The sequence below is a fragment of the Bufo bufo genome, chromosome 4, assembly GCF_905171765.1.
Source record: "Bufo bufo chromosome 4, aBufBuf1.1, whole genome shotgun sequence".
NCBI classification, from domain to species: domain Eukaryota; kingdom Metazoa; phylum Chordata; class Amphibia; order Anura; family Bufonidae; genus Bufo; species Bufo bufo.
The window spans coordinates 148,125,542-148,151,900 of NC_053392.1; the positions used below are offsets into that span (position 1 = coordinate 148,125,542).

A 26,359-nucleotide genomic window follows, 5' to 3' on the forward strand; every position below is an offset into this window, starting at 1 on the left:
CCTCCTAAAGTGCATCCAGTAATAATAAGGTTCCCTAAAGTGCTCCCAGTGCCCCTCCATAACCCCCTTATAGAACTCCAAGTAGTTATAATACCCTATTGTAGAGCCCCCAGTAATTATTATGCATGCTATAGTACCTCCAGTAGTTATATTGCCTCCTCTGGTGTCATCAGTAGATTTTATGCCCCCTATAAGTGTCCCCAACCGTTATAATGCCCCATGTCCTCAGTAGTTATAATGTCTTCTGTATTGTCCCCAGTAGTTATAATGCCCCCTCTAGTACCGTCAGTAGGCGTAATGCCTCCTTACAGTGCCCCCAGTAGTTATGTCCCCTTCTAGTACCTTAGTAGTACCCCTGTAGCACCCTCAGTAAGTATAATGATCCCTGTTGTGCCACCAATAGGTAAAATTACCACCTTTAGTGACCCAGTACCTATAGTAGCCCCCTCTAGGTATAATACCCCTTCAAGTAATGCCCCAATAAGTTTAATGCTCTATTAGTGCCCCCAGCACTTATAGTAGACTTTCTAGTTTCACCAGTGCTTATATTGCTCCCTTGTAATTATATTTTGCCACCATCTACATAGTGCCCCCAGTACCAGCTTCCCCCAATACTAGTTTTATAAATTTAATTCCAGGCCTCTTCCAGCCTATGGCCTGAGTCTCTTGCTTTTGGGTTTAGGCGGTCAGGTTGAAATAAATGTGCTACCTGTGGGTTTGCTCGCGCGGACAGTGTGATCACATGGTTGACGTTTTCACGCTCGCCGCAGTTCCTTTGGCGGGTCCTTTGGCCACTCCATACAATGAAAAGCGATTTGTGACAAAGTAATTTGTCACAAATCAAATTTCTTGACTACGTTCGGCGAAGCTGCCGAATCCAATTTTTCAAAACTTTGCTCATCTCTAACGTTAATGAGGTTCACTCCAGATTTATCACTGCAACTTTTTTTTAAAAATAATAAAATAAAAAAAATAAAAAATTCAATCATCCTTTAGTACGGTGGTGGCAAAAAAAAAATGGAGTAGCATTTCTAGACAAAACTGTTAGTAATAAAACGTGCACCGTTGGATAAATTTGGCACACAAATTTAAAGCATGCCGACTTGAAAAAGTTCCCTCATTATATTACTCATATACAATTATTGTTATACCCCAGCGGCCTATTTCGCCTATGTCATGACATCACTACAGCCTGAATCATAAGTCACCCGGAAAACTTGATGAATCACTTGAAGCTGCTGACCGTTCTCATTATTACTGTCACAAAGCTTCTATACGTCTGTAAGGTATTATTAGCTTATCTGTGTCCCAGGTAAACTAGTGCGTACTCACGATAACTTTATGGAAGTTTTCTTTATCTCTCCAGGCAAGTAGTATGATTACGCTACACTCCCAGGATTTATGACTGATAATACTTTATACTGCTGTGTCCTATGCCGCATCGCTTCTATATTAGGAAACACCCCATCCTCTGGCAGCTGTATTAAAGGTTCATAGGCATGAAGATTTGTATGTAATTTAGATACCATATGATTACCGGTAGATAACACACTGCTATCAGTTTTTTTATTTTATCTAGATAGTTACTATTTGCTACAAATTCAAGGAGGTGTTCTTTGAGTTCATGGTCACAAACCTCACAAACTGTTCATCGCCCAATCATCCATCATGTGTGGGCAACTGCGATCATTTGTACCCATAAAGATTCACATGGGCAATCAGTGGCACATTGACACAGGGAAATTATTGGGAATGAGCATTCATACGACCGCACATAGAACTAGAGATCTCTCCATTCGTTACTCTGCTAGATTTATTTCAAGCTGACAGCTCAGGATGTTTTTCCTTCCTCAGAGGGTGTGTCCTTTCTGTAACTCTCAGCGTCTCACAATAGATCTGACTGGTGACAGTTGAAGGATGGACCTGAGCATGTTCAATCAACTCAGCAAAGTGGACAAAAAAATAAGGAAATCGACAAGCAGCAGGTGGCGCTATACAGATACATTTTAATCAATAACTCGGTCACTATACTAAATGATTAATTATATTGAATTACAGACGATGGTTGGTTTGAAAAATTTAGTATATTTAGAGAGGACCTGTCAGCTGCATTCCTCATGAAATCACAAATTTCATGGCGACCATGTTACCATTCCCCTCATCAATAGTTTGTTTGTGCCTCAGCAAATTTTGACACTGTCAGAATTGATTGTTAATTGTAAGACGAAATGGCAACACATCTCATTGACAAGAAATATGGTGTGAATGTATCTTACAATTCCTGAAGGAATAACAGAGGAATAGCACAATACAGAGTGAGAGGTCTTGTTGTACTGCAATTATAGTGCATTTCAAAAATTATATATTCAGTTCTCAAAGCTGTTGGGAGCAAGCGTAAGTATCTGAGCGACTTTGACAAGGGACAAATTGTGATGGGTAGACCACAGGTCTTGTGGTGTATCCCCAATGTGCAGTCTTTAGTATTTATCAAAAGTGTTCTTAAGATGGCCGACAGGTGAATCAGTGACAGGGTCATTGGTGCCATAGCTAATTAATGTGCACGAGGAGAGAAATCTAGCCCATCTGGTCCTGCACCATAAAAATGCTACGGAGTTTCGGACAAATAACTGAAAAAGTTACTGCAGGCCATGATAGATGCTTGCTGTATATGGGGCTTCGTAGCTGTAGACCAGTCAGTGTACCCATGCTGACACCTGTCCACCACCAAAAGCACCTATTATGGGCATCGTAGCATCAGGACTAGACCATGGAGCAATGAAAGAAGGTGGCCTGGTTGCAGTCTGATGAATCCTGTTTCCTTTTACATCATGGACAGCCATGAGCATGTGTGTTGTTAGCCTAAGGAAAAGATGGCACCAGTATGACCTACACTATAAGAAGGCAATAGAATGCTTGGAAATCTTAGGTCCTGGCGTTCTTGTGGAAGATACTTTGACACATACAACCTACCTAAACATTGTGGTAGATGAAGTATTTCTTCGTGGCAGTGATATTCTCTAATGGCAGTGGCCTCTTTCAGCACGATAATGCCCTGTCACACTGACAAAATTGTTCAAAGCACATGACAAAGCGTTTAGGGTGTTGACATGGCCTCCAGAGACTCTAGATCTTAACCCAATTGAGCATCTGTGGGATGCGATGGAAAAAGTAGTCTGATTCATGGAAGACCTCACAATTTGAAGAATCTGCTGCTAACATTTTATGGCGCATATAAATGCACTGAACGAGCAGGCAATAATCAGGAAGGGACCATGCAGAGCTGCGTTTCCATGCAGGGATCTGAGCGAGCAGGCAATAATCAGGAAGGGACCGTGCAGAGCTGATTTCATACAGGGATCTGAGCGAGCAGGCAATAATCAGGAAGGGACCGTGCAGAGCTGATTTCATACAGGGATCTGAGCGAGCAGGCAATAATCAGGAAGGTATTATGCAGAGCTGATTTCATACAGGGATCTGAGCGAGCAGGCAATAATCAGGAATGGACCGTGCAGAGCTGATTTCATACAGGGATCTGAGCGAGCAGGCAATAATCAGGAAGGGACCGTGCAGAGCTGCGTTTCCATGCAGGGATCTGAGCGAGCAGGCAATAATCAGGAAGGGACCGTGCAGAGCTGATTTCATACAGGGATCTGAGCGAGCAGGCAATAATCAGGAAGGGACCGTGCAGAGCTGCGTTTCCATGCAGGGATCTGAGCGAGCAGGCAATAATCAGGAAGGGACCGTGCAGAGCTGATTTCATACAGCGATCTGAGCGAGCAGGCAATAATCAGGAAGGGACCATGCAGAGCTGCGTTTCCATGCAGGGATCTGAGTGAGCAGGCAATAATCAGGAAGGGACCGTGCAGAGCTGATTTCATACAGCGATCTGAGCGAGCAGGCAATAATCAGGAAGGTGTTATGCAGAGCTGATTTCATACAGGGATCTGAGCGAGTAGGCAATAATCAGGAATGGACCGTGCAGAGCTGATTTCATACAGGGATCTGAGCGAGCAGGCAATAATCAGGAAGGGACCTTGCAGAGCTGATTTCATACAGGGATCTGAGCGAGCAGGCAATAATCAGGAAGGGACCGTGCAGAGCTGCGTTTCCATGCAGGGATCTGAGCGAGCAGGCAATAATCAGGAAGGGACCGTGCAGAGCTGATTTCATACAGCGATCTGAGCGAGCAGGCAATAATCAGGAAGGGACCATGCAGAGCTGCGTTTCCATGCAGGGATCTGAGTGAGCAGGCAATAATCAGGAAGGGACCGTGCAGAGCTGATTTCATACAGCGATCTGAGCGAGCAGGCAATAATCAGGAAGGGACCGTGCAGAGCTGATTTCATACAGCGATCTGAGCGAGCAGGCAATAATCAGGAAGGTATTATGCAGAGCTGATTTCATACAGGGATCTGAGCGAGCAGGCAATAATCAGGAATGGACCGTGCAGAGCTGATTTCATACAGGGATCTGATCGAGCAGGCAATAATAAGGAAGGGACCGTGCAGAGCTGATTTCATACAAGGATCTGAGCGAGCAGGCAATAATCAGGAAGGGACCGTGCAGAGCTGATTTCATACAGCGATCTGAGCGAGCAGGCAATAATCAGGAAGGTATTATGCAGAGCTGATTTCATACAGGGATCTGAGCGAGCAGGCAATAATCGGGAAGGGACCGTGCAGAGCTGATTTCATACAGGGATCTGATCGAGCAGGCAATAATAAGGAAGGGACCGTGCAGAGCTGATTTCATACAAGGATCTGAGCGAGCAGGCAATAATCAGGAAGGGACCGTGCAGAGCTGATTTCATACAGCGATCTGAGCGAGCAGGCAATAATCAGGAAGGTATTATGCAGAGCTGATTTCATACAGGGATCTGAGTGAGCAGGCAATAATCAGGAAGGTATTATGCAGAGCTGATTTCATACAGGGATCTGAGCGAGCAGGCAATAATCAGGAAGGGACCGTGCAGAGCTGATTTCATACAGGGATCTGAGCGAGCAGGCAATAATCAGGAAGGGACCGTGCAGAGCTGATTTCATACAGGGATCTGAGCGAGCAGGCAATAATCAGGAAGGGACCGTGCACAGCTGATTTCATACAAGGATCTGAGCGAGCAGGCAATAATCAGGAAGGGACCGTGCAGAGCTGATTTCATACAGGGATCTGAGCGAGCAGGCAATAATCAGGAAGGTATTATGCAGAGCTGATTTCATACAGGGATCTGAGCAAGCAGGCAATAATCAGGAAGGGACCGTGCAGAGCTGATTTCATACAGGGATCTGAGCGAGCAGGCAATAATCAGGAAGGGACCGTGCAGAGCTGATTTCATACAGGGATCTGAGCGAGCAGGCAATAATCAGGAAGGGACCGTGCAGAGCTGATTTCATACAGGGATCTGAGCGAGCAGGCAATAATCAGGAAGGGACCGTGCAGAGCAGATTTCATACAGGGATCTGAGCGAGCAGGCAATAATCAGGAAGGGACCGTGCAGAGCTGCGTTTCCATACAGGGATCTGAGCGAGCAGGCAATAATCAGGAAGGGACCGTGCAGAGCTGCGTTTCCATGCAGGGATCTGAGCGAGCAGGCAATAATCAGGAAAGGACCGTGCAGAGCTGATTTCATACAGGGATCTGAGCGAGCAGGCAATAATCAGGAAGGGACCGTGCAGAGCTGCGTTTCCATGCAGGGATCACATCCACTGTATGGAGACCATCACTCATCCTCATACAGATTTATTGTTTGTGTGTGAACAACAATCTGCTGCCTAGAAATGATTATTTATTGTGCTGCATGAAAGATTATTTCCCCCAAAGAGCAAGCATTTTGCTCATACCGTACATTGGATCATCTGCAGCACATTTATATAGGCAGATTATTGTGAATAAGTGTTTGTAGTAACATTCATTTCTTATAATCTGCCCAACAATTGTGTGGTGTAAATCGGCCATTTGTGACAGATATGACACATTAAAGAGGCTGTCTCATCTCAGACAATGGGGGCATGTCGCTAGGACATGCCCCCATTGTCTGATAGGTCACCACCTATATCTAGAATGGAGCCCAAAAAGTGGCATGCGCAGCTGCCCTCTATTCATTTTCTATGGGGCCGCCGAAAAATAGCCGAGCACTGGTTCGGCTACTTTAGTCGGGCCCATAGAAGTGAATAGGAGCGGTGGCCGGTCATGTGCGATGCGTTCCCATTCACTTCTATGGGGAGAGGGCTTGGTGGTGGCCTGATTGTAGTCCTGCAGCCACCACTTTGCGGGGCTCCGTTCCCGACATAGGTGCGGGTCCCAGCACACATAGGTGCGGGTCCCAGCACATATAAGACAATGGAGGCATATGCTAGCAATATGTCCCTATTGTCTGAGATGAGATAACGCCTTTAAGAGTACCTGTAGAGTCCATGCCTCGACTGATCTGAGTTTTTCTGGCAACACGAGGGGAGCCTGTACAGTATTAGTAAGGTATTTTATTGTTAAGACTTATAGCTGTTCCAGAGTGTGTGTTTATATGTATGTGTGTGTGTATATATATATATATAGTGGGGTTTTGCTCTGGTAGACAGGCTAGCGGACGCAGTATAGAGGCAATCACAAAGTCTTTAACTTAAACAGTTCGGTTTATTCACACATAAGGAAAAACAAAATGACCGTTCAAAGTCTTGGTGTTTGTTCACACCATGCAATGTTCATAGAACAAAATCTTCACCTGGTTAGCAGTTTTCCATCCGCAGTCCACAGCAGGCTTTAGGGGCCTGTTTCCCGGCATGCGGCTCTCAGCCCTTTAGCACGGCACAAATCCACAGGTCCCAAACCACAGAGACTCCCCAGCTTCTCTGTCAGATGGAGGATAAACCACACCCAGCTGAGACTGCTGGCCGGGTTTTATATAGGCCAAAAAAGACCCGGCCTGGTGCGTGGAGAGGCGCCACCCACCCAGCACTTTGGCTACTCCCAGTAAATGCCGGCCCGGATTGGCTTTACAGCCATACTAACAAAACAGTGTCAGTCAGCACTAGCTGCCGCTGACACTTAAAACTAGTGGCTCTTACCTCACCGAGGCCAGGAATCTCGGTGACACATACCTTCCATCAATGATCGCCCCTTGCGCCTTCCTACAATATATATATATATATATAATTTTTTTTATTTGTTCTTATAGGCACTGTCTAAACATGGTAAAAAAGGTTTCTATGAAGGACGGATTGCAGAAGCCATTGTCCAAGTTGTACAGAGCAATGGTGGGCTTTTGGACCTAACTGACTTGTCCAGTCACATGACAGAGCAAGTACAACCAGTTTATACAACGTACAAGGTAATTTTGTGATCAGTTATTGCATATTATGGCATTTGTGGAAGTAAAGATATAAAATAACATTAAAGCTGCTCCATTCATTTCTATGGAGGCTCTGGAGAAAATAGCACTTGGCTATCTCCGGAACTCCCTTAGAAATAAATGAAGCTGCTGAGCACACGAACAACCAGCTGCTCCATTAATTTTGAGAGGTTCCACGGGGTATGGGGTCGCCATTCTCGTGATTAGTGAGGATCCCAGAACTAGGACTCCCACTGGGCAAAGTTTTTAACAGGATAGGGGATAACTTCATGTAACCTGAATACCCCTTTAAGGGTTCACGCACACAGCCATGTCATTTTTTTCAGTCCGCAAAATAAAGATACCTTCATTGTGTATTCTGCATTTTTCTCACTTGTTAATAAAAACGGTTATTCTTGTCTACAGTACAGACCACAATAGGACATGTTCTATAATTTTCGGAACGACCACACGGAACGGCAATAAATGCAGATATACAGTTGCAAAAAAAAGTATGTGAACCCTTTGGAATGATATGGATTTCTGCACAAATTGGTCATAAAATGTGATCTGATCTTCATCTAAGTCACAACAATAGACAATCACAGTCTGCTTAAACAAATAACACACAAACAATTAAATGTTACCATGTTTTTATTGAACGCACCATGTAAACATTAACAGTGCAGGTGGAAAAATTATGTGAACCCCTAGACTAATGACATGTCCAAGAGCTAATTGGAGTGAGGTGTCAGCCAACTGGAGTCCAATCAATGAGATGAGATTGGAGGTGTTGGTTACAGCTGCCCTGCCCTATAAAAAACGCACACCAGTTCTGGGTTTACTTTTCACAAGAAGCATTGCCTGATGTGAATGATGCCTCGCACAAAAGAGCTCTCAGAAGACCTACGGTTTATGAATTGTTGACTTGCATAAAGCTGGAAAGGGTTATAAAAGTATCTCCAAAAGCCTTGCTGTTCATCAGTCCACGGTAAGACAAATTGTCTATAAATGGAGAAAGCTCAGCACTGCTGCTACTCTCCTTAGGAGTGGCCATCCTGTAAAGATGACTGCAAGAGTACAGCACAGACTGCTCAATGAGGGGAAGAAGAATCCTAGAGTGTCAGCTAAAGACTTACAAAAGTCTCTGGCATATGCTAACATCCCTGTTAGCGAATCTACGATACGTAAAACACTATACAAGAATGGATTTCATGGGAGGATACCACAGAGGAAGCCGCTGCTGTCCATAAAAAACATTGCTGCATGTTTACAGTTTGCACAAGAGCACCTGGATGTTCCACAGCAGTACTGGCAAAATATTCTGTGGACAGATGAAACCAAAGTTGAGTTGTTTGGAAGAAACACACAACACTATGTGTGGAGAAAAAGAGGCACAGCACACCAACATCAAAACCTCATCCCAACTGTGAAGTATGGTGGTGGGGGCATCATGGTTTGGGGCTGCTTTGCTGCGTCAGGGCCTGGACGGATTGCTATCATCTAAGGAAAAATGAATTCCCAAGTTTATCAAGACATTTTGCATGTAAGGCCATCTGTCCACCAGCTTAAGCTCAACAGAAGTGGCCCAGTCAGATTCCTGACTTCAACCCGATTGAAATGCTGTGGCATGACCTCAAGAAAGTGATTCATACCAGACATCCCAAGAATATTGCTGAACTAAAATAGTTCTGTAAAGAGGAATGGTCAAGAATTACTTCCGACCATTGTGCAAGTCTGAAGTTATTGCTGCCAAAGGAGGTTCAACCAGTTATTAAATCCAAGGGTTCACATACTTTTTCCACCTGCACTGTGAATGTTTACATGGTGTATTCAATAAAAACATGGTAACATTTAATTCTTTGTGTGTTATTAGTTTAAGCAGACTGTGATTGTCTATTGTTGTGACTTAGATGAAGATCAGATCACATTTTATGACCAATTTGTGCAGAAATCCAGATCATTCCAAAGGGTTCACATACTTTTTCTTGCAACTGTATGTATTGCTCTATAGAAAGGAATGGGCCAGCGTGCTATACTCAAAAAATGTGACTAGCACACGGATGAAAAATAAGATTGTGTGCACTAGGACTAAAGGGGTTGTCCAAACGTAGAGAAAAAGGACAGCTTTTTTCCCCCCACAATCCGTGCTACTGCATTGTCCCTATATGTGAATGTGATTGAACTGAAATGGTAGACAAAGCCCATGGGCAGGAGTGGTGCTGCTACTGAAAATACATTTTATTTTTTGATCCAGTACCACTTTAAGTTATGACGCCAGCAAAGCAAGTGCAAAAGGGGAAACAGCCTCATTGTGATCAGAATCCGCATTCAGATACAGCTCTGTTCCTCTAGCTTCCTGAACTTTGATGTTCTCGAACAATTATTCCCATCAGTTATCCGAGATGTGGCCGCCACTTCCGGGATGACATGCCGCATTTCAGATAACCTCTTTAAGACTGTTCTTTAATTCCCTGTACTGTCCGAGAGCATCACTGTGGAGGAGCCATGGTACTTACAGGGGTTGTCCATCTTTGGCCGGCCTTTCATCCAGACCCCCATGTCATCAGACTTGTGTTGGGAAGCCTACTTACCTGCTCCATGCTGCTGGGTTCTGCACTCTGGTCCTGCTCTTCAACATCTGTTTTGGCACGGATGTCCCCCTTGCGTTACATTAATAGATCATGTGATGCATTGGGGATACGTCAACTCTGCGGATGCTGCAGAGGCTCACGTAACCTACATCCAACCGGATGTAGACGTGTGGGACAAGAATGCGGAAGCAGGGACCCGAAGGAACTGGAACCTAGTGGTATGGTGCAGGTAAGTATGCATCCCTTAGCAGGTCTGACAACATAGGGAAATCTGGCAGAAAGGACCCTTAAAATTTCATAAGTCCTTTAACTAGCATTGCAATCAGTTCATTCTGAGGATCATTAGGGGACCCAGCAGTCAGATTATCACTGACCAACAAATGATGGCATATCCTGGCATCCTAACATCACTTATAATAGTGGAAAAAACCCTTGTGCTGCATATATCAAAGAGGGCTGTAATGATGTGCCTATTTAAGTGGCTGACCCTTCTAAATAGTTATGTTCTGGCCTTTAAGGGGTATCCCCACCTTGGACTATCCTGTAGATATGCCATAAAAGTCTGATAAATCACTGTGCTCGGCTGTCCGCCACCACTCCATACATTACAGCTGCAAACAGGGCCCTGTTCTCACGACAGATGCGGGTCCGGACTGTCGTAAAAGTCCGAAATGGGAATGTCCCTTTAATTTCTAATGTAATTCCCTAATGTTTAATATAAAAAAAAACAACTCTTCTAAAAGTTTAAACCACTTGTCATGTCAGCAATGTCTATTAGCAGCCAAATCTAACCTTGACATCCAGCCAAATGATACAAACACACCCAGCTTGATTGCTGTGAGAAAAGAAAACCGTAGGAATGTATGTAAACTCAACTAAGTGCTATTCATTATAATATACTTGGCAAATTATTCAAGACCAGGGCTGACCAGAAAAGAAAGACTCTGATTACAGTTTTGGATAATGTGCAAGTTACTGAGTCACAGTATCATCTCCATCTACCAAACAAACTAGTTAGTCCACAGTCGCACCTATGAAATAATAATAAATAATTGGGATATGTTAGAGTACAACTAGAAGTAATGCTATGGTCCCATGCTGGTAATGTGGCAGAGCGGTGCATGTAGGGGCCCACCAGAGAAGCAAATGTGAAGAGTTAGGCAAGGTCTACAGGACGACTTTTTGTCGCACGACAATTTTTAGAATGGTAGTCTATGGTGTCACACTGCGACATGCTGCTGCATTCAAGATGGATTTTTCTGCGACTGTCGCAGTGCAACACCATAGACTGCCATTATAAAAATTGTCGCGCGACACATGTTGCAGTGTAGTTGTGCTCTGTGTCACATGTTGCAGTGTAGACCTAGCCTTAGGCTACATTCACACGACTTAGGCTACATGCACACGACCGTATGTGTTTTGCGGTCCGCAAATTGCGGATCCGCAAAAAAAACGGATGACTTTCCGTATGGCATCCGTTTTTTTTGCGGATCCATTGTAATAATGCCTATCCTTGTCCGCAAACTAGAAAAAAATAGGACATGCACTATTTTTTTTGCGGAGCAACGGAACGAACATACTGATGCGGACAGCACACGGTGTGCTGTCCGCGTTTTTGGCGGACCCATTGAAATGAATGGGTCCGCATCCTATCCGCAAGAAAAACGGAACAGACACGGAAACAAAATACGGTCGTGTGCATGAGGCCTTAAAAAAATGGCTGTTAAAAACGGATACACTGTCAGTTAACAGTCATTTTGCATCCATTTTATATCCAGTTTTAACGGCAATTAAAAAATGGATGTAGTTCTTTTTTTTAACCCAATCCCTGCAGTGCCCTCAGTATACATACTTCCTCCCATAGTGCCCCAGTATATATAATGGCACCCATATAGTGCCCCAGTATATACCATGACCCCACCCCCAGTAGTGCCGACGGACACATGGCCGAAGCGTGAAACACGTACAGATTTTTTTCACGGACGTCAAATGGACACGGAAATGTGAACAAGACCTTAGGGGCTTTTTACACGTGCTGATGACTGCCCAAAAGGTACGCTTAGGTAGAGTTCACATCTCCATTTCATTTTCCGTTCTTCTTATCCGTCAGAAGAACAGAAAAGAAAAAAACAGGATCCTGTAAAAAAAAAAAAAAAGGATCCTGTTGCACATTTTGGCATCTGTTTGAGACACTTTTGTCTGTATGCAGGACTTTTTCTGTTCTTCTGAGGGTTCAAAAGAATGGAAAATGAAACTTTCAATCACTTGCTGGTGTAATAGGCCCACCGTTTGCTTGTTTGTTGTAGTAATGACTGTAGTGATTGTTTGTCCCTCATTCAGTTTGTATCAGGTGATGTAAAAATGAATTTCCATCCACTTGGCACTAATTCAAAGCTGTATATAATATACTGTCCTATATAAAAGTTTGCTTGCACTCCAGGCAAGTTGATATCTCATTTTAATTTTATTAAAAATGCTGCATTAGGCCTCTTGCACACGACCGTATGGCTTTTTCAGTGTTTTCAGTGTTTTTCAGCGTTTTTTGCGGATCGCAAATGGAAACGGAAGCATGGCATATACAGTATACAGTAATTTTCTATAGATGGTTCCGCAAAAACGGAACGGATACACAAGATATTCGGATGCATTCCGTATCCGTTCAGTTTTTTTTTTACAGCGCCATTGACTTCAATAGAGCCATGGAACGTGATTTGCGGGCAATAATAGGACATGTTCTATCTTTGAACAGAAATACGGAAATGGAATGCATACGGAGTACATTAGTTTTTTTTGCTGACTTGAAATGAATGGTTCCGTATACGGACTATATATGGAACGTAAACGGGAAAAAGAAACGTTCGTGTGCAAGAGGTCTTATCATCACACACAGGCTGTATCATCAGGAAGGCCAGGTTCACTTGTATTCCAAAAGAAGTAACAATGCTGGGGCATCTATTCTTATGTCTTTATGTTGTGCTATTCCTGTGTTGTTCCTACAAGAAACTTCTGAATGAATTGCCAGCAGTCCCTGCAATAAAGAACTATTTCAGTGCAATCAGTTGGGGGGTGCCTTCATAGTCTAAGGCCCCTTTCACACAAGCGAGTTTTCTGCACGGGTGCAATGCGTGACGTGAACGCATTGCACCCGCACTGAATCCTGATCCATTCATTTCAATGAGTCTGTGTACATGAGAATTGTTTTTCACACATCACTTCTGCGTTGCGTGAAAATCGCAGCATGTTCTATATTCTGCGTTTTTTTCACACAGCCTTGGCCCCATAGAAGTGAAAGGGGCTGGGTGAAAAACGTATTGCATCCGCAAGCAAGTGCGGGTGCGATGCGTTTTTCACTGAGGGTTGCTAGGAGATGTTGTTTGTAAACCTTCAGTTTTTTATCACGCGCGTGAAAAACGCATCAAAACGCATTGCACCCGCACAGAAAAAACTGAACACAATCACAGACAAAACTGACTGAACTTGCTTGCAAAATGGTGCCAGTTTCACTGAACGCATCCGGACCTAATCCGTCACGCTCGTGTGCAAGAGGCCTAACACTGGCAGAACAGATTAGTTAGGCCCCTTTCACATGGGCGAGTATTCCGCGCGGATGCGATGCGTGAGTTGAACGCATTGCACCCGCACTGAATACCAACCCATTCATTTCTATGGGGCTGTTCACATGAGCGGTGATTTTCACGCATCACTTGTGCGTTGCGTGAAAATCGCAGCATGCTCTATATTCAGCGTTTTTCACGCAACGCAGGCCCCATAGAAGTGAATGGGGTTGCGTGAAAATCGCAAGCATCTGCAAGCAAGTGCGGATGCGGTGCGATTTTCACGCACGGTTGCTAGGAGATGATCGGGATGGAGACCCGATCATTATTATTTTCCCTTATAACATGGTTATAATGGAAAATAATAGCATTCTGAATACAGAATGCATAGTAAACTAGCGCTGGAGGGGTTAAAAAAAGAATAATAATAATTTAACTCACCTTAGTCCACTTGATAGCGCAGCCGGCATCTCCTTCTGTATTCTTTCTTTAGGACCTGGGTAAAGGACCTTTGATGACATCACTCCGGTCATCACATGGTACGTCACATGATCTTTTACCATGGTGATGGATCATGTTGAAGACTGGAAAAATGTTGCCTGGTCTGATGAGTCTCGATTTCTGTTGAGACATTCAAATGGTAGAGTCCGAATTTGGCGTAAACAGAATGAGAACATGTATCCATCCTCCGATGGCTACTTCCAGCAGGATAATGCTCCATGTCACAAAGCTCAAATCATTTCAAATTGGTTTCTTGAACATGACAATGAGTTCACTGTACTAAAATGGCCCCCACAGTCACCAGATCTCAACCCAATAGAGCATCTTTGGGATGTGGTGGAACGGGATCTTCGTGCCCTGGATGTGCATCCCTCAAATCTGCATCAACTGCAAGATGCTATCCTATCAATATGGGCCAACATTTCTAAAGAATGCTATCAGCACCTTGTTGAATCAATGCCACGTAGAATTAAGGCAGTTCTGAAGGCAAAAGGGGGTCCAACACCGTATTAGTATGGTGTTCCTAATAATTCTTTAGGTGAGTGTGTGTGTATATATATATATATATATATATATATATATATATATATAAATTGGCAGCACCAACTGTATGTAAAAAGGATGGGTGCTATGTTCCAGGGTATAGGCTAATTACCCAAGAAAATAATAAAGAAAATTGGACAGCACTCCAAAAGCTATATAAATATGAAAAGTTTATTTACCTATGTGAACAGTTCAGTAGCGACGTTTCAGCTCATCCATAGAGCCTTTCTCAAGCGCTTGAGAAAGGCTCTATGGATGAGCTGAAACGTCGCTACTGAACTGTTCCACATGGGTAAATAAACTTTTTATATTTATATAGCTTTTGGAGTGCTGTCCTTTTTTTTTTTATTATATATTTGTATTTTTTTAACTTTTTTTTTTTTTACACTTTTTTTTAATTATCAAGTCCCATCTTCAAGATCCAGTGGGGCTGATGGCTATATTTTGCTCTTCAATACGTATATTGCAGAGTATAGCACTGTCAATTTTAGGGATCATGCACCCAAACGTGTGCCTGTCGGGCCCGCATGGCGGCTCGCAAACAGCGATCCGTAGTATATGGGCCTCGGCCGTTTGTGCAATGCATCACGGATGCGGACCCTTTCACTACGGAGTGCTTCCGTGTGGTTTCTATCCATGTCTCCGCACCGCAAAAAATAGAACATGTTCTATTTTTTTGCAGTGCAGACGGATCATGGACCCATTCAAGTTGAATGGATCTGGATCCCTCTGCAGAATCCGCACGGAGGATGTTGCCCGTGCATTGGGGACCATAAATTGCAGTTCCCAATTTTCAGAATGGCCAGGCAACGGCCATGTGCATGAGCCCTTACACTGACATTCACCTTGGTAAAGACCCTGCCTACAGCAGGTCCTGTCAGGGAGGCTTAGTTCTATGCAAGCCTGGATATCTTTGTAAGGTATATGGTGTATGGATGCACAGGAACACTGAGGGGGCTGTGGAGGGCACAGAAGGTGAATGGGGGGCACAGATGGCACAGTTGGGGGCACAGGGGAGGCAGAAAATTACCATATTGCAGGCTGTGATCTCCACAGACAGGATCTGTGGAGATCACAGCCTGAAGACAGCATACACGCTCTGATTGGTTAGTTTATACAGACTAACCAATCAGAGCGATCGAGGAAAAGGGACCACTATGATTGGTCCTTTGCCAGCAGCTCCCGTCTCTCCTCTCTCGGGGAGAACGGACACATAAAACAGCTCAAGTACAACAAGCATGAACTTGGTAACGGACTGGAGAGAGGAACTAGCCACATTTAGGCCATGTTGACACACTATCACACTAAATGCTGACAGACTGATTATATATATATATATAAAAAAAATATATATATATATATGAAAATCTTTTGAAAAGGGAATTTCCGTTCTGGTATCTCAAGACCTTTAGACCATATTTATCAGAGAATTCCCCAGTCATTTAGGCCAGAGGTGCCTGGGGTATTCTCTGATCACTATAGTTTATCATAAAGACTACAATAAAGATAAACTATCTTAGAAAGAATGACATGGTTGTCATAAATGACAAAAGGAATCCTAAAAAACATTTACACTTTATGTATCTTATAGGAAAGCTTTACATTATGGCAATTTAGGTAATATTATAATAGCTAAGGTCTGCTTTATATGACCAATCAAGAAAGGGGAAGTTCATTCCCAGTCATTGCCCACTTGTTAGCTGTATTTACATGCAGCAATTATCGGCGATTGTCCCCATACGGTTTCCTTGTTTGTCACCAGCAAATTCCTGTTTACACAAACTGCCAGTAATTTAGATGCAACCCAATGAAAAATATAAGCAACAGCACATTTCCCCCGGGCAATTATCGGGAACGAGTGTTCGTAGGAGGATTTGTTTTTAATAATTGGCCCAATCTTTGGTTAGTGTAAAGGCCCCATACACTTGTGGTTTCTGACTGTCCCTTCTGCTTGATTGCTATACACTGTATATTCATATTTCGATGAGTCCTGTATAAAAAGTACAGGAGAGCACCTATACTCTAGATAAATCATCAGTATCTGAACGGTGGGGGTGCGACACCCAGGAACCCCTGCAGAGCAGAAGGCACCAGCAATCGCAGTAGCGCCATGGCCTTCTCTCATCTCACCAAGCACAGCACCGTACATTGTATAGCGGCGTGAATGGAGCTAAGCTGCACTTGGACCATGTGACCGATGAACGTGATGTCACATGGCCTAGGCAAAGCTACAAAATGGCCGCAGCTCTACTGCAGGTGCCGGTGCCTTCTCAAACAGCTGATCTGCAGGGATCCTGGGTGTCAATCTCTCACCAATCAGATCCTGATGACCTATCCTGAGGAATATCTCGGAAAACCCCTTTAGGGTCCATTCACACGTCTGTAGTGTACTGCGGATCCGCAATAGACCCGGCCGGCACCCCCATAGAACTGCCTATTCTTGTCCGCAATTGCAGACAAGAATAGGACATGTTCTATTTTTTTCCGGAGCTGCGGACCGGAAGTTGGGGCCACGCTCCGGAAATGCGGATGCGGAGAGCACATAGTGTGCTCTTCGCATCCATTCCTGCCCCATTGAGAATGAATGAATGGGTCCGCACCAATTCCAGATATTGAAGAACGGATGTGGACCCATTCCACGGATGTGGATCTGTTCCGCAATTTTCAATTGGAAAATGTTCAAAAAGTTGCAGACTGAAAAAAAAAGGCATGCTCAACAAGAAGACAAAAAGTGGCCACTGGTAGAGAGCATGGCCTTAAACTTTCAGACAGATTTATTAATACCAAAGCCAGAAAAAGGAGGTGTTCATGTCATTTTTTAGAGTGGCATATGAAACCAACACATCAAATATTGGTACATTTGTCTGGTTTTTAAGGGGTTCTCCAGGATTTCACAGTTGCCGATATATTTATGATAGGTTATCAGTATCAGATTCCGACACCCAGCACATCTGCCGATCAGCTATTTAGGAGTAGCTTTAGCAGTGGAACTATATAGCTCCGTCCATTTTGTAGTGGACAGAGTTGATTAGTGGAGCGATGGTCCCATTTCCTTTCATGAAAAGAGCGCTGCAATAACCAGCTCCACCCACTACACAATGGATGGAGATGTGTAGCTCCAGCGCCTATTTCTGGTACAGAAACTACTACTGATTGGCGGGGTTGTGGACTGTCAGACACCTGCTGATCTGATATTTTGGACAGGTCATCAGTTAAATCCTAGAGAACCTCTCTAAAAGGATAAAATTATTAAAAAATCACATTAACAATGATAAATTTTTACAATATATTGGTCTCTCCTGGGTCTTATTACATTATTTTATTTTAATAACATTTTGTAAAATTGACCCCCCTCCTCACACATATTTTTTCATTACATTCCTGTAGGGAGTAAAGGTTTGGGAAATACCACCTAACAGTCAAGGAATCGCTGCTCTAATGGCTCTGAATATGTTGGAAAATTACTCCGTCAGAGGTAAGTGATAGGGAAACACTGTTCTCTACCTACATTTCTAAGTATGAAAAATGAACGATACGGGGTAGATGGCATGATGTGGCCGCTCACGACAAATTCAGCTTTTCCGTGAGGTTGGTACATTCATGTTAACTATTCTGTTTCTAACTATTCCACTCTTCAACTCAAGGTATGCTTGGCACTGAACCTAGGGCAAACAAGAGTCAGGTGGTTTTGGTAAATCAGAGTAAAATCTGATGTTTGTGTCTTTCTACTGGACTAGCCATAGTCTTGTAAAAATAGATGTAGTAAAGGGTGATGTCACACACAGCTTTATGACATTTTTGAGCCAAAGTGGATTTAGTAGGAAGAAAAAGGCCTTCCTATAAACTCCTCATTCCCTCCCAAACTTCTTCTGGCTTTGGCAAAAAAAAATTGCACCTTTAGAAATTAGCAAATTTTTTGTTAAGCTCTTCAGTCACTGAATAAATGAAGTATGTTCTTTATTTACCTTTGTTTCCAGTCTTAAGGGGGTTTTCTGAGACTTATTTACTGATGACCTATGCTCTGGATAGGTCCTTAGTATCTGCTCGGTGGAGGTCCCCCGCCAATCAGCTGTTTGAGAAGGCACCAGTGCTCGCGGTTCTCTCAGCTCACCAAGCACAGCGCCGTACATTGTATAACAGCCGTGAGGCTTAGCTGTGCCCAGGCCATGTGACCGATGAACGTCACATGCGAGAAGGCTGATGCCTTCTCAGGGGTTCTTGATGATAGGTCATCAGTATGAAAGTCTTGGAAAACCCCTTTAAAGACAGTCTGTCAGCATGGCTTTGCATAATAAACCAAGCATAATACCTAGAAGGGATTGCAGAGAGTAGTAATATTAGAGACCAAAAAACCGTGCTGAGAGACCACCTTTAAGAAATTCTCATGCAAAACACAGATCAATAATCTGTAATGCTTCGGTGTGTCTGATATACAGTTCTACCTATTAGTGTTCCTGATTGTTTGTCACATTGCAGAGTGGGGTCATAATAGCGCAGATTACGTCCATGCTGTAACCGAGGTCCTGAAGCGTAGCACAGTAGACTGTCAGTGGTACTGTGCGGACAGGGCGGTTGTTCCAGTGCCCACAGAGGAGCTCCTCAGTAAGGCGTACTCTACAAAGCAAGTGAAACTAATTAATATGGAGAGGTAAGTGTTCATAACCTTCATATATAGAATGTAATTGTGGTACTTGATACATACTGTCAAGTGGATTCTTTACTACATCATAGAATGTAATGCAGGAAGAGGAACTGCCTGGTACCTGAGTCACACAGAGTAATATTAGCCAATCTAGATCTCAATGTGCCCTAGACACATACGAATCCTGTAGTAGAAAACAAGCATTTTGGGAGACATTTATCAAATCAGTTACATGAGTTTTGTGACTTAAAAATGCCTCAAGTCATGTCAATTGCTGCGTTCTCTGCAACATTTGGTCAAGTTTTGCGACATTTGGTGAGCCTCGCCACTTTTCAAAGTGGTCTATATTTAAGAAACAAAAGTGAGGTTAAACCTGGATTATGGCACATTTACAATGTGCGACTTTTGCAAAAGTCGCACCTCTACTCCAGGCAACCCCCTGGTGTACCTTGAAGCATATAGGTGTAAACCACATTGCAAGCACGCCAAATAAGTGCCCCATTTCAGAAATGTGGTGCGGACGCACAAACCAAAGACAGACTTAAAAAATGGCACAAAATCAACGCAAATGATAAATGTCCTAACCGACTTTATACCTAACTTTCTGTTTGACTTTCCGTTTAGTTTACTTTTCCACTAATAGATGTTTTTAACCTCCCGGAGTAGCTTCTGCCCGTTAGGGCTGTAAAGGGTCACAGGCAGAGGATGACTTCATGACTTCATGGTCACAGCAGGGTGCCCCGTGATGCTGGTACCAGTGACTGCTTTGTGTGCTTTAGATAAAACTGTTTGCTTAACTTGCTGGTTGCTGCATGGATATTGCCTGACCATAAAACCAGACTCGTAGACTTTGGAACCTTTTTTGTTGGCCAACGGTCTTATGATGAGCCAAAAGATGAGACAGCAGTGCCACCTAGGAAACCTCTAAGGACACATACAGTATGTGCTTTTTCAGCACTGTCCCTGTCATCAGTACTATGGTTACAAATATTAGTGTGCATGTGTTACAAGGCTAATTTGCATACTTTTTCCCCATGGAGCATTACCTGAAAAATACTGTATATTTGTGCTCTTAATAAATGCAGTTTTTGGTCCCACTTGCACTGTATATCAGTAATAACTCTACACATTAGGTAAGGAAAGTTGAGTTTCATGTGTCACATAAATCACTGGAATAATCAATGAAATATTTTGCAAGAGACAACAGTTATTGTTAACCACTTTAGGACCACAGGTTTATACCCCCCTAGTGACCAGGCCCTTTTTTACAAATCGGCACTTCACAAATTTAACGGTTTATTGCTCAGTCATGCAACTTGGCACCCAAATGAATTTTACCTCCTTTTCTTCTCACAAATACAGTTTTTTTTTTGGTGGTATTTGATTGCTGCTGAAATTTTTCGTTTTTCCGACATTAATCAAAATAGACCGCAATTTTCTCAAAAAAAGTGTATTTTTAACTTTCTCTGGTTAAATTGTTCAAATATAATGACATTTCTATACAAGTTTGTGTCAGAATTTATTGTGCTACATGTCTTTGATAATAAATATACACTTTTTATTTTGCGCAAAAGTTATAGCGTTTACAAACTATGGTACAAAAATGTGAATTTTCGTATTTTGAAGCAGCTCTGACTTTCTGAGCACCTGTCATGTTTCTTGAGGTGCTAGAATGCCAGGATAGTATAAATACCCCCCAAATGACCCCATTTTAGAAAGACACCCCAAAGTATTCGCGGAGGGGCATGGTGAGTTTATGTATGATTAAAAAAAAATTCACAAGTTAGCGGAAAATGACACTTTCTGAGAAAAATAAAATAAAGTTTCCATTTCTGCTAACTTCTGGCAAAAAAAAATTGGATTCCAAACTACTGCTCACGCTTTAGGGCCCCTAAAATGCCAGGGCAGTATAAATACCCCACAAGTGACCCCATTTTGGAAAGAAGACACCCCAAGGTATTCCGTGAGGGGCATGGCGAGTTCATAGAAGATTTTTTTATTTTTTTTGGCACAAGTTAGCGGAAAATGATTATTTATAAATTTTTTCTTACAAAGTCTCATAATCCACTAACTTGTGACAAAAAATAAAATTTTACATGAACTCGCCATGCCCCTCACGAAATACCTTGGGGTGTCTTCTTTCCAAAATGGTCACTTGTGGGGTATTTATACTGCCCTGGCATTTTAGGGGCCCTAAAGCGTGAGAAGTAGTTTGGAATCCAAATGCGTAAAAAATGCCCTGTGAAATCGTAAAAGTACTCATTGGAATTTGGGCCCTTTGCGCACCTAGGCTGCAAAAAAGTGTCACACATGTGGTATCGCCGTACTCAGGAGAAGTAAGGCAATGTGTTTTGGGGTGTATTTTTACATATACCCATGCTGGGTGAGATAAATATCTCTGTAAAAGATTTTTCCCATTTTTTTTATACAAGGTTGTCATTTTACAGAGATATTTCTCTCACCCAGCATGGGTATATGTATAAATACACCCCAAAACACATTGCCCTACTTCTTCTGAGTACGGCGATACCACATGTGTGACACTTTTTTGCAGCCTAGGTGCACAAAGGGGCCCAAATTCCAATGAGTACCTTTTAGGCCTCTTTCACACGGGCGTTGCGGGAAAATGTGCGGGTGCGTTACGGGAACACCCGCGATTTTTTCCGCGCAAGTGCAAAACATTGTAATGCGTTTTGCACTCGCGTGAGAAAAATCGCGCATGAATACAAACAGGATTCCCGCCGGACCCATAAGTACAATGCTGCACGCCGTGGTTTGTGTCTGGCCAATTACCAGCATTGTCTGCTAGATCAGGTGGCTGTATCTATGTGCCGCAGATGTGAAACTAGTCTTAGATTTATTTACCTTAAGCTTGGATACACATCCAAAAGTATCAAGAAGCTTAACAAATTGGGCAGTGATACTCATGGCTTATTGATTGTAACTAAAAGGTCATCAGCAAAAATTTTACATTTATAAAGGGACGACCATAGCTGAGCTCCAGAGATGTCAGGATTATTCCTATCAAGAATTGCCAATGGCTCTATGGCAAGGGAAAATAAGGTGGATGATTGCGGGCACCCTTGTCTTTTCTTTTTGAATAGGGGTGGGTTGGACAGTATGTGAGTGTAATTTCAGATAAGCCTGAAAATGATAATATAGTATTTTTAAAGCCTTAACAAAGGGATCAGAAAATACCATTTTATCCAAACTTTTTGGGCCACAGGATGAACTAGAATGGTGAATGGCCCTCTCGTCCAAGATCAGTGTCTGACCTCACAAATGGGCTTCTGGATAATTGTGCGGACACACTCTAAAATATTATAGAAAGCCTTCCCAGAAGAGTGTAAGGGGAGGACCAACTCCATATTAATACCTATGGATTTAAATTGGTATGTCTCCATCCATGCACTGGTATGTCTCTTCAATGAAGACCAAGAACCCCACCCCCAAATGTTGCCATTCCCTTTCTAGTGTTCTATTTTTGGCCACATTGTGATAGAGGTTTCATTTGTAGAATACACCATGTTTAAATGCTTAAAGTCTGATGTAATCCAACATCACTTTTTTCAGCAGACAACGTACAGGGTCATTGGGTAAACTTTACAAACAATCATGGGCCAAATTGTCTATTCAAGTAAATGTCATTCTATACATAGTGGGAGCTTCCAAGAAAGATCCCCTCTACTCCCTAATCAGACATTAAGGGCATATGTGTGATGTCATCATGATTAGTGTTGAGCGAACAGTTCGAGCATAGTTCGGGTCCGTACCGAATTTTGGGGTGTTCGTGACACGGACCCGAACCCGAACTTTTTCGTAAAAGTTCGGGTTCGGGTTCGTCGTTCGGCATGTATTTTGGCGCATTTTGAAAGGCTGCAAAGCAGCCAATCAACATGCATCATACTACTTGCCCTAAGATGCCATCGCAGCCATGCCTACTATTGGCAAGGCTGTGATTGGCCAAGTGCAGCATGTGACTCAGCCTCTTTATAAGCTTGTGCGCACGTCGGGACGTGCTCACTCCCGATGTGAATAGAACAGGGATAGACGCAGCTGATGCTAGGGCGAGAATAGGCAGGGATAATTGAATAACTGGAAGCAAATTTCTCTCCTCCACCTGTGATTCATCTGAACAACTGCAGCTGAGCTGCTTTTTTGATAGGGATTGGCTATTTTTAGAGTGGCCAGAGTGATTTTTCCATCCACATGTACCTGGGCTGACCGCCGGCCGCCATTTTGCGACTTGTAGTGCTGCAGCAGAAGCTGCCACAGTGTGCATTCCAAAGCTCCAAACAAGTCAGACATCTACACCTGGGATTCAGACCAATAGCGATTTAGCAGCACAGTCCAAGGCTATTTTTTTTAAAGGTTGTGCAGACCATTTTGTGGCACATGTTACTGGGCTGATAGGCGGCGGCCATCTTGGGACTAGTGCTGCAGCACAATCTCTCCCAACGTCCATTAATCACTTGTAATAGTGGTCTGTGCCATAGAAATCCTACATCAGGGACTTGGGTGTGCTTGTGTCACCCCTACTAATACCAGTCCACCTGTAATCCATACAGTGAAAAGCCATAAAGTATTCCAGTGAGGGAATTTTTTTTTTATTTAAAAAAGGCCAAGTTAGTTTATCTGGCATTCAATATACTAGATACAGTTAGGCCTGCGTTTCATACATCTGGAATTAGCAAACTAATGTGCTGGGGTTGGGAAAACATATATGTACCCATACTAGAATCTGTCAAAGAAAGCGGTACTCACATATAACAGTCATTCCATCTGTAATCCATACAGTCAAAAGACTGAAAGTATTCCAGTGAGGGAATTTTTTTTATTTAAAAAAGGCCAAGTTAGTTTATCTGGCGTTCAATATACTAGATACAGTTAGGCCTGCGTTTCATACATCTGGAATTAGCAAACTAATGTGCTGGGGTTGGGAAAACATATATGTACCCATACTAGAATCTGTCAAAGAAAGCGGTACTCACATATAACAGTCATTCCATCTGTAATCCATACAGTCAAAAGACTGAAAGTATTCCAGTGAGGGGATTTTTTTTTTTATTTAAAAAAGGCCAAGTTAGTTTATCTGGCGTTCAATATACTAGATACAGTTAGGCCTGCGTTTCATACATCTGGAATTAGCAAACTAATGTGCTGGGGTTGGGAAAACATATATGTACCCATACTAGAATCTGTCAAAGAAAGCGGTACTCACATATAACAGTCATTCCATCTGTAATCCATACAGTCAAAAGACTGAAAGTATTCCAGTGAGGGAATTTTTTTTATTTAAAAAAGGCCAAGTTAGTTTATCTGGCGTTCAATATACTAGATACAGTTAGGCCTGCGTTTCATACATCTGGAATTAGCAAACTAATGTGCTGGGGTTGGGAAAACATATATGTACCCATACTAGAATCTGTCAAAGAAAGCGGTACTCACATATAACAGTCATTCCATCTGTAATCCATACAGTCAAAAGACTGAAAGTATTCCAGTGAGGGAATTTTTTTTATTTAAAAAAGGCCAAGTTAGTTTATCTGGCGTTCAATATACTAGATACAGTTAGGCCTGCGTTTCATACATCTGGAATTAGCAAACTAATGTGCTGGGGTTGGGAAAACATATACTGTATGTACCCATACTAGAATCTGTCAAAGAAAGCGGTACTCACATATAACAGTCATTCCATCTGTAATCCATACAGTCAAAAGACTGAAAGTATTCCAGTGAGGGAATTTTTTTTATTTAAAAAAGGCCAAGTTAGTTTATCTGGCGTTCAATATACTAGATACAGTTAGGCCTGCGTTTCATACATCTGGAATTAGCAAACTAATGTGCTGGGGTTGGGAAAACATATATGTACCCATACTAGAATCTGTCAAAGAAAGCGGTACTCACATATAACAGTCATTCCATCTGTAATCCATACAGTCAAAAGACTGAAAGTATTCCAGTGAGGGGATTTTTTTTTTATTTAAAAAAGGCCAAGTTAGTTTATCTGGCGTTCAATATACTAGATACAGTTAGGCCTGCGTTTCATACATCTGGAATTAGCAAACTAATGTGCTGGGGTTGGGAAAACATATATGTACCCATACTAGAATCTGTCAAAGAAAGCGGTACTCACATATAACAGTCATTCCATCTGTAATCCATACAGTCAAAAGACTGAAAGTATTCCAGTGAGGGAATTTTTTTTATTTAAAAAAGGCCAAGTTAGTTTATCTGGCGTTCAATATACTAGATACAGTTAGGCCTGCGTTTCATACATCTGGAATTAGCAAACTAATGTGCTGGGGTTGGGAAAACATATATGTACCCATACTAGAATCTGTCAAAGAAAGCGGTACTCACATATAACAGTCATTCCATCTGTAATCCATACAGTCAAAAGACTGAAAGTATTCCAGTGAGGGAATTTTTTTTATTTAAAAAAGGCCAAGTTAGTTTATCTGGCGTTCAATATACTAGATACAGTTAGGCCTGCGTTTCATACATCTGGAATTAGCAAACTAATGTGCTGGGGTTGGGAAAACATATATGTACCCATACTAGAATCTGTCAAAGAAAGCGGTACTCACATATAACAGTCATTCCATCTGTAATCCATACAGTCAAAAGACTGAAAGTATTCCAGTGAGGGAATTTTTTTTTTATTTAAAAAAGGCCAAGTTAGTTTATCTGGCGTTCAATATACTAGATACAGTTAGGCCTGCGTTTCATACATCTGGAATTAGCAAACTAATGTGCTGGGGTTGGGAAAACATATATGTACCCATACTAGAATCTGTCAAAGAAAGCGGTACTCACATATAACAGTCATTCCATCTGTAATCCATACAGTCAAAAGACTGAAAGTATTCCAGTGAGGGGATTTTGCTTATAAAAAATAATATATTTCATTGTGGTGCGAGTTGAATCGCAACAATGAAGAAAAATACTATTAAGGGACGAGGACGCGGTCGTGGTGGTGTCCGTGGAGCCTCTGTTGCTGGTAGAGGACGTGGCCGTTCGGCCCCAGGCGCACACAGTAGGGAACGAACTCCCTCAACTAGCCGGCAGAATGTACCGCAATATCTCGTGGGGCCCAATGCCGCTCTTAGGATGGTAAGGCCTGAGCAGGTACAGGCATTAATCGATTGGGTGGCCGACAGTGCTTCCAGCACGTTCACCACATGGTCTTCCACCCAGTCTT

General features: G+C 42.7%; 1 protein-coding gene across 2 annotated transcripts in view; it reads left to right on the top strand.

Moving 5' to 3' along the window:
• LOC120997761 (glutathione hydrolase-like YwrD proenzyme) overlaps window positions 1-26,359 on the top strand; it is a 139,755-nt gene that overhangs the window by 55,168 nt on the left and 58,228 nt on the right. For both annotated transcript variants that reach the window (XM_040428027.1, XM_040428028.1), the window contains exons 6-8: window positions 7,169-7,321; window positions 17,901-17,988; window positions 18,990-19,161. In XM_040428027.1, the coding sequence (XP_040283961.1) occupies window positions 7,169-7,321; window positions 17,901-17,988; window positions 18,990-19,161 (413 nt within the window). The remainder of the gene's footprint in view (window positions 1-7,168; window positions 7,322-17,900; window positions 17,989-18,989; window positions 19,162-26,359) is intronic.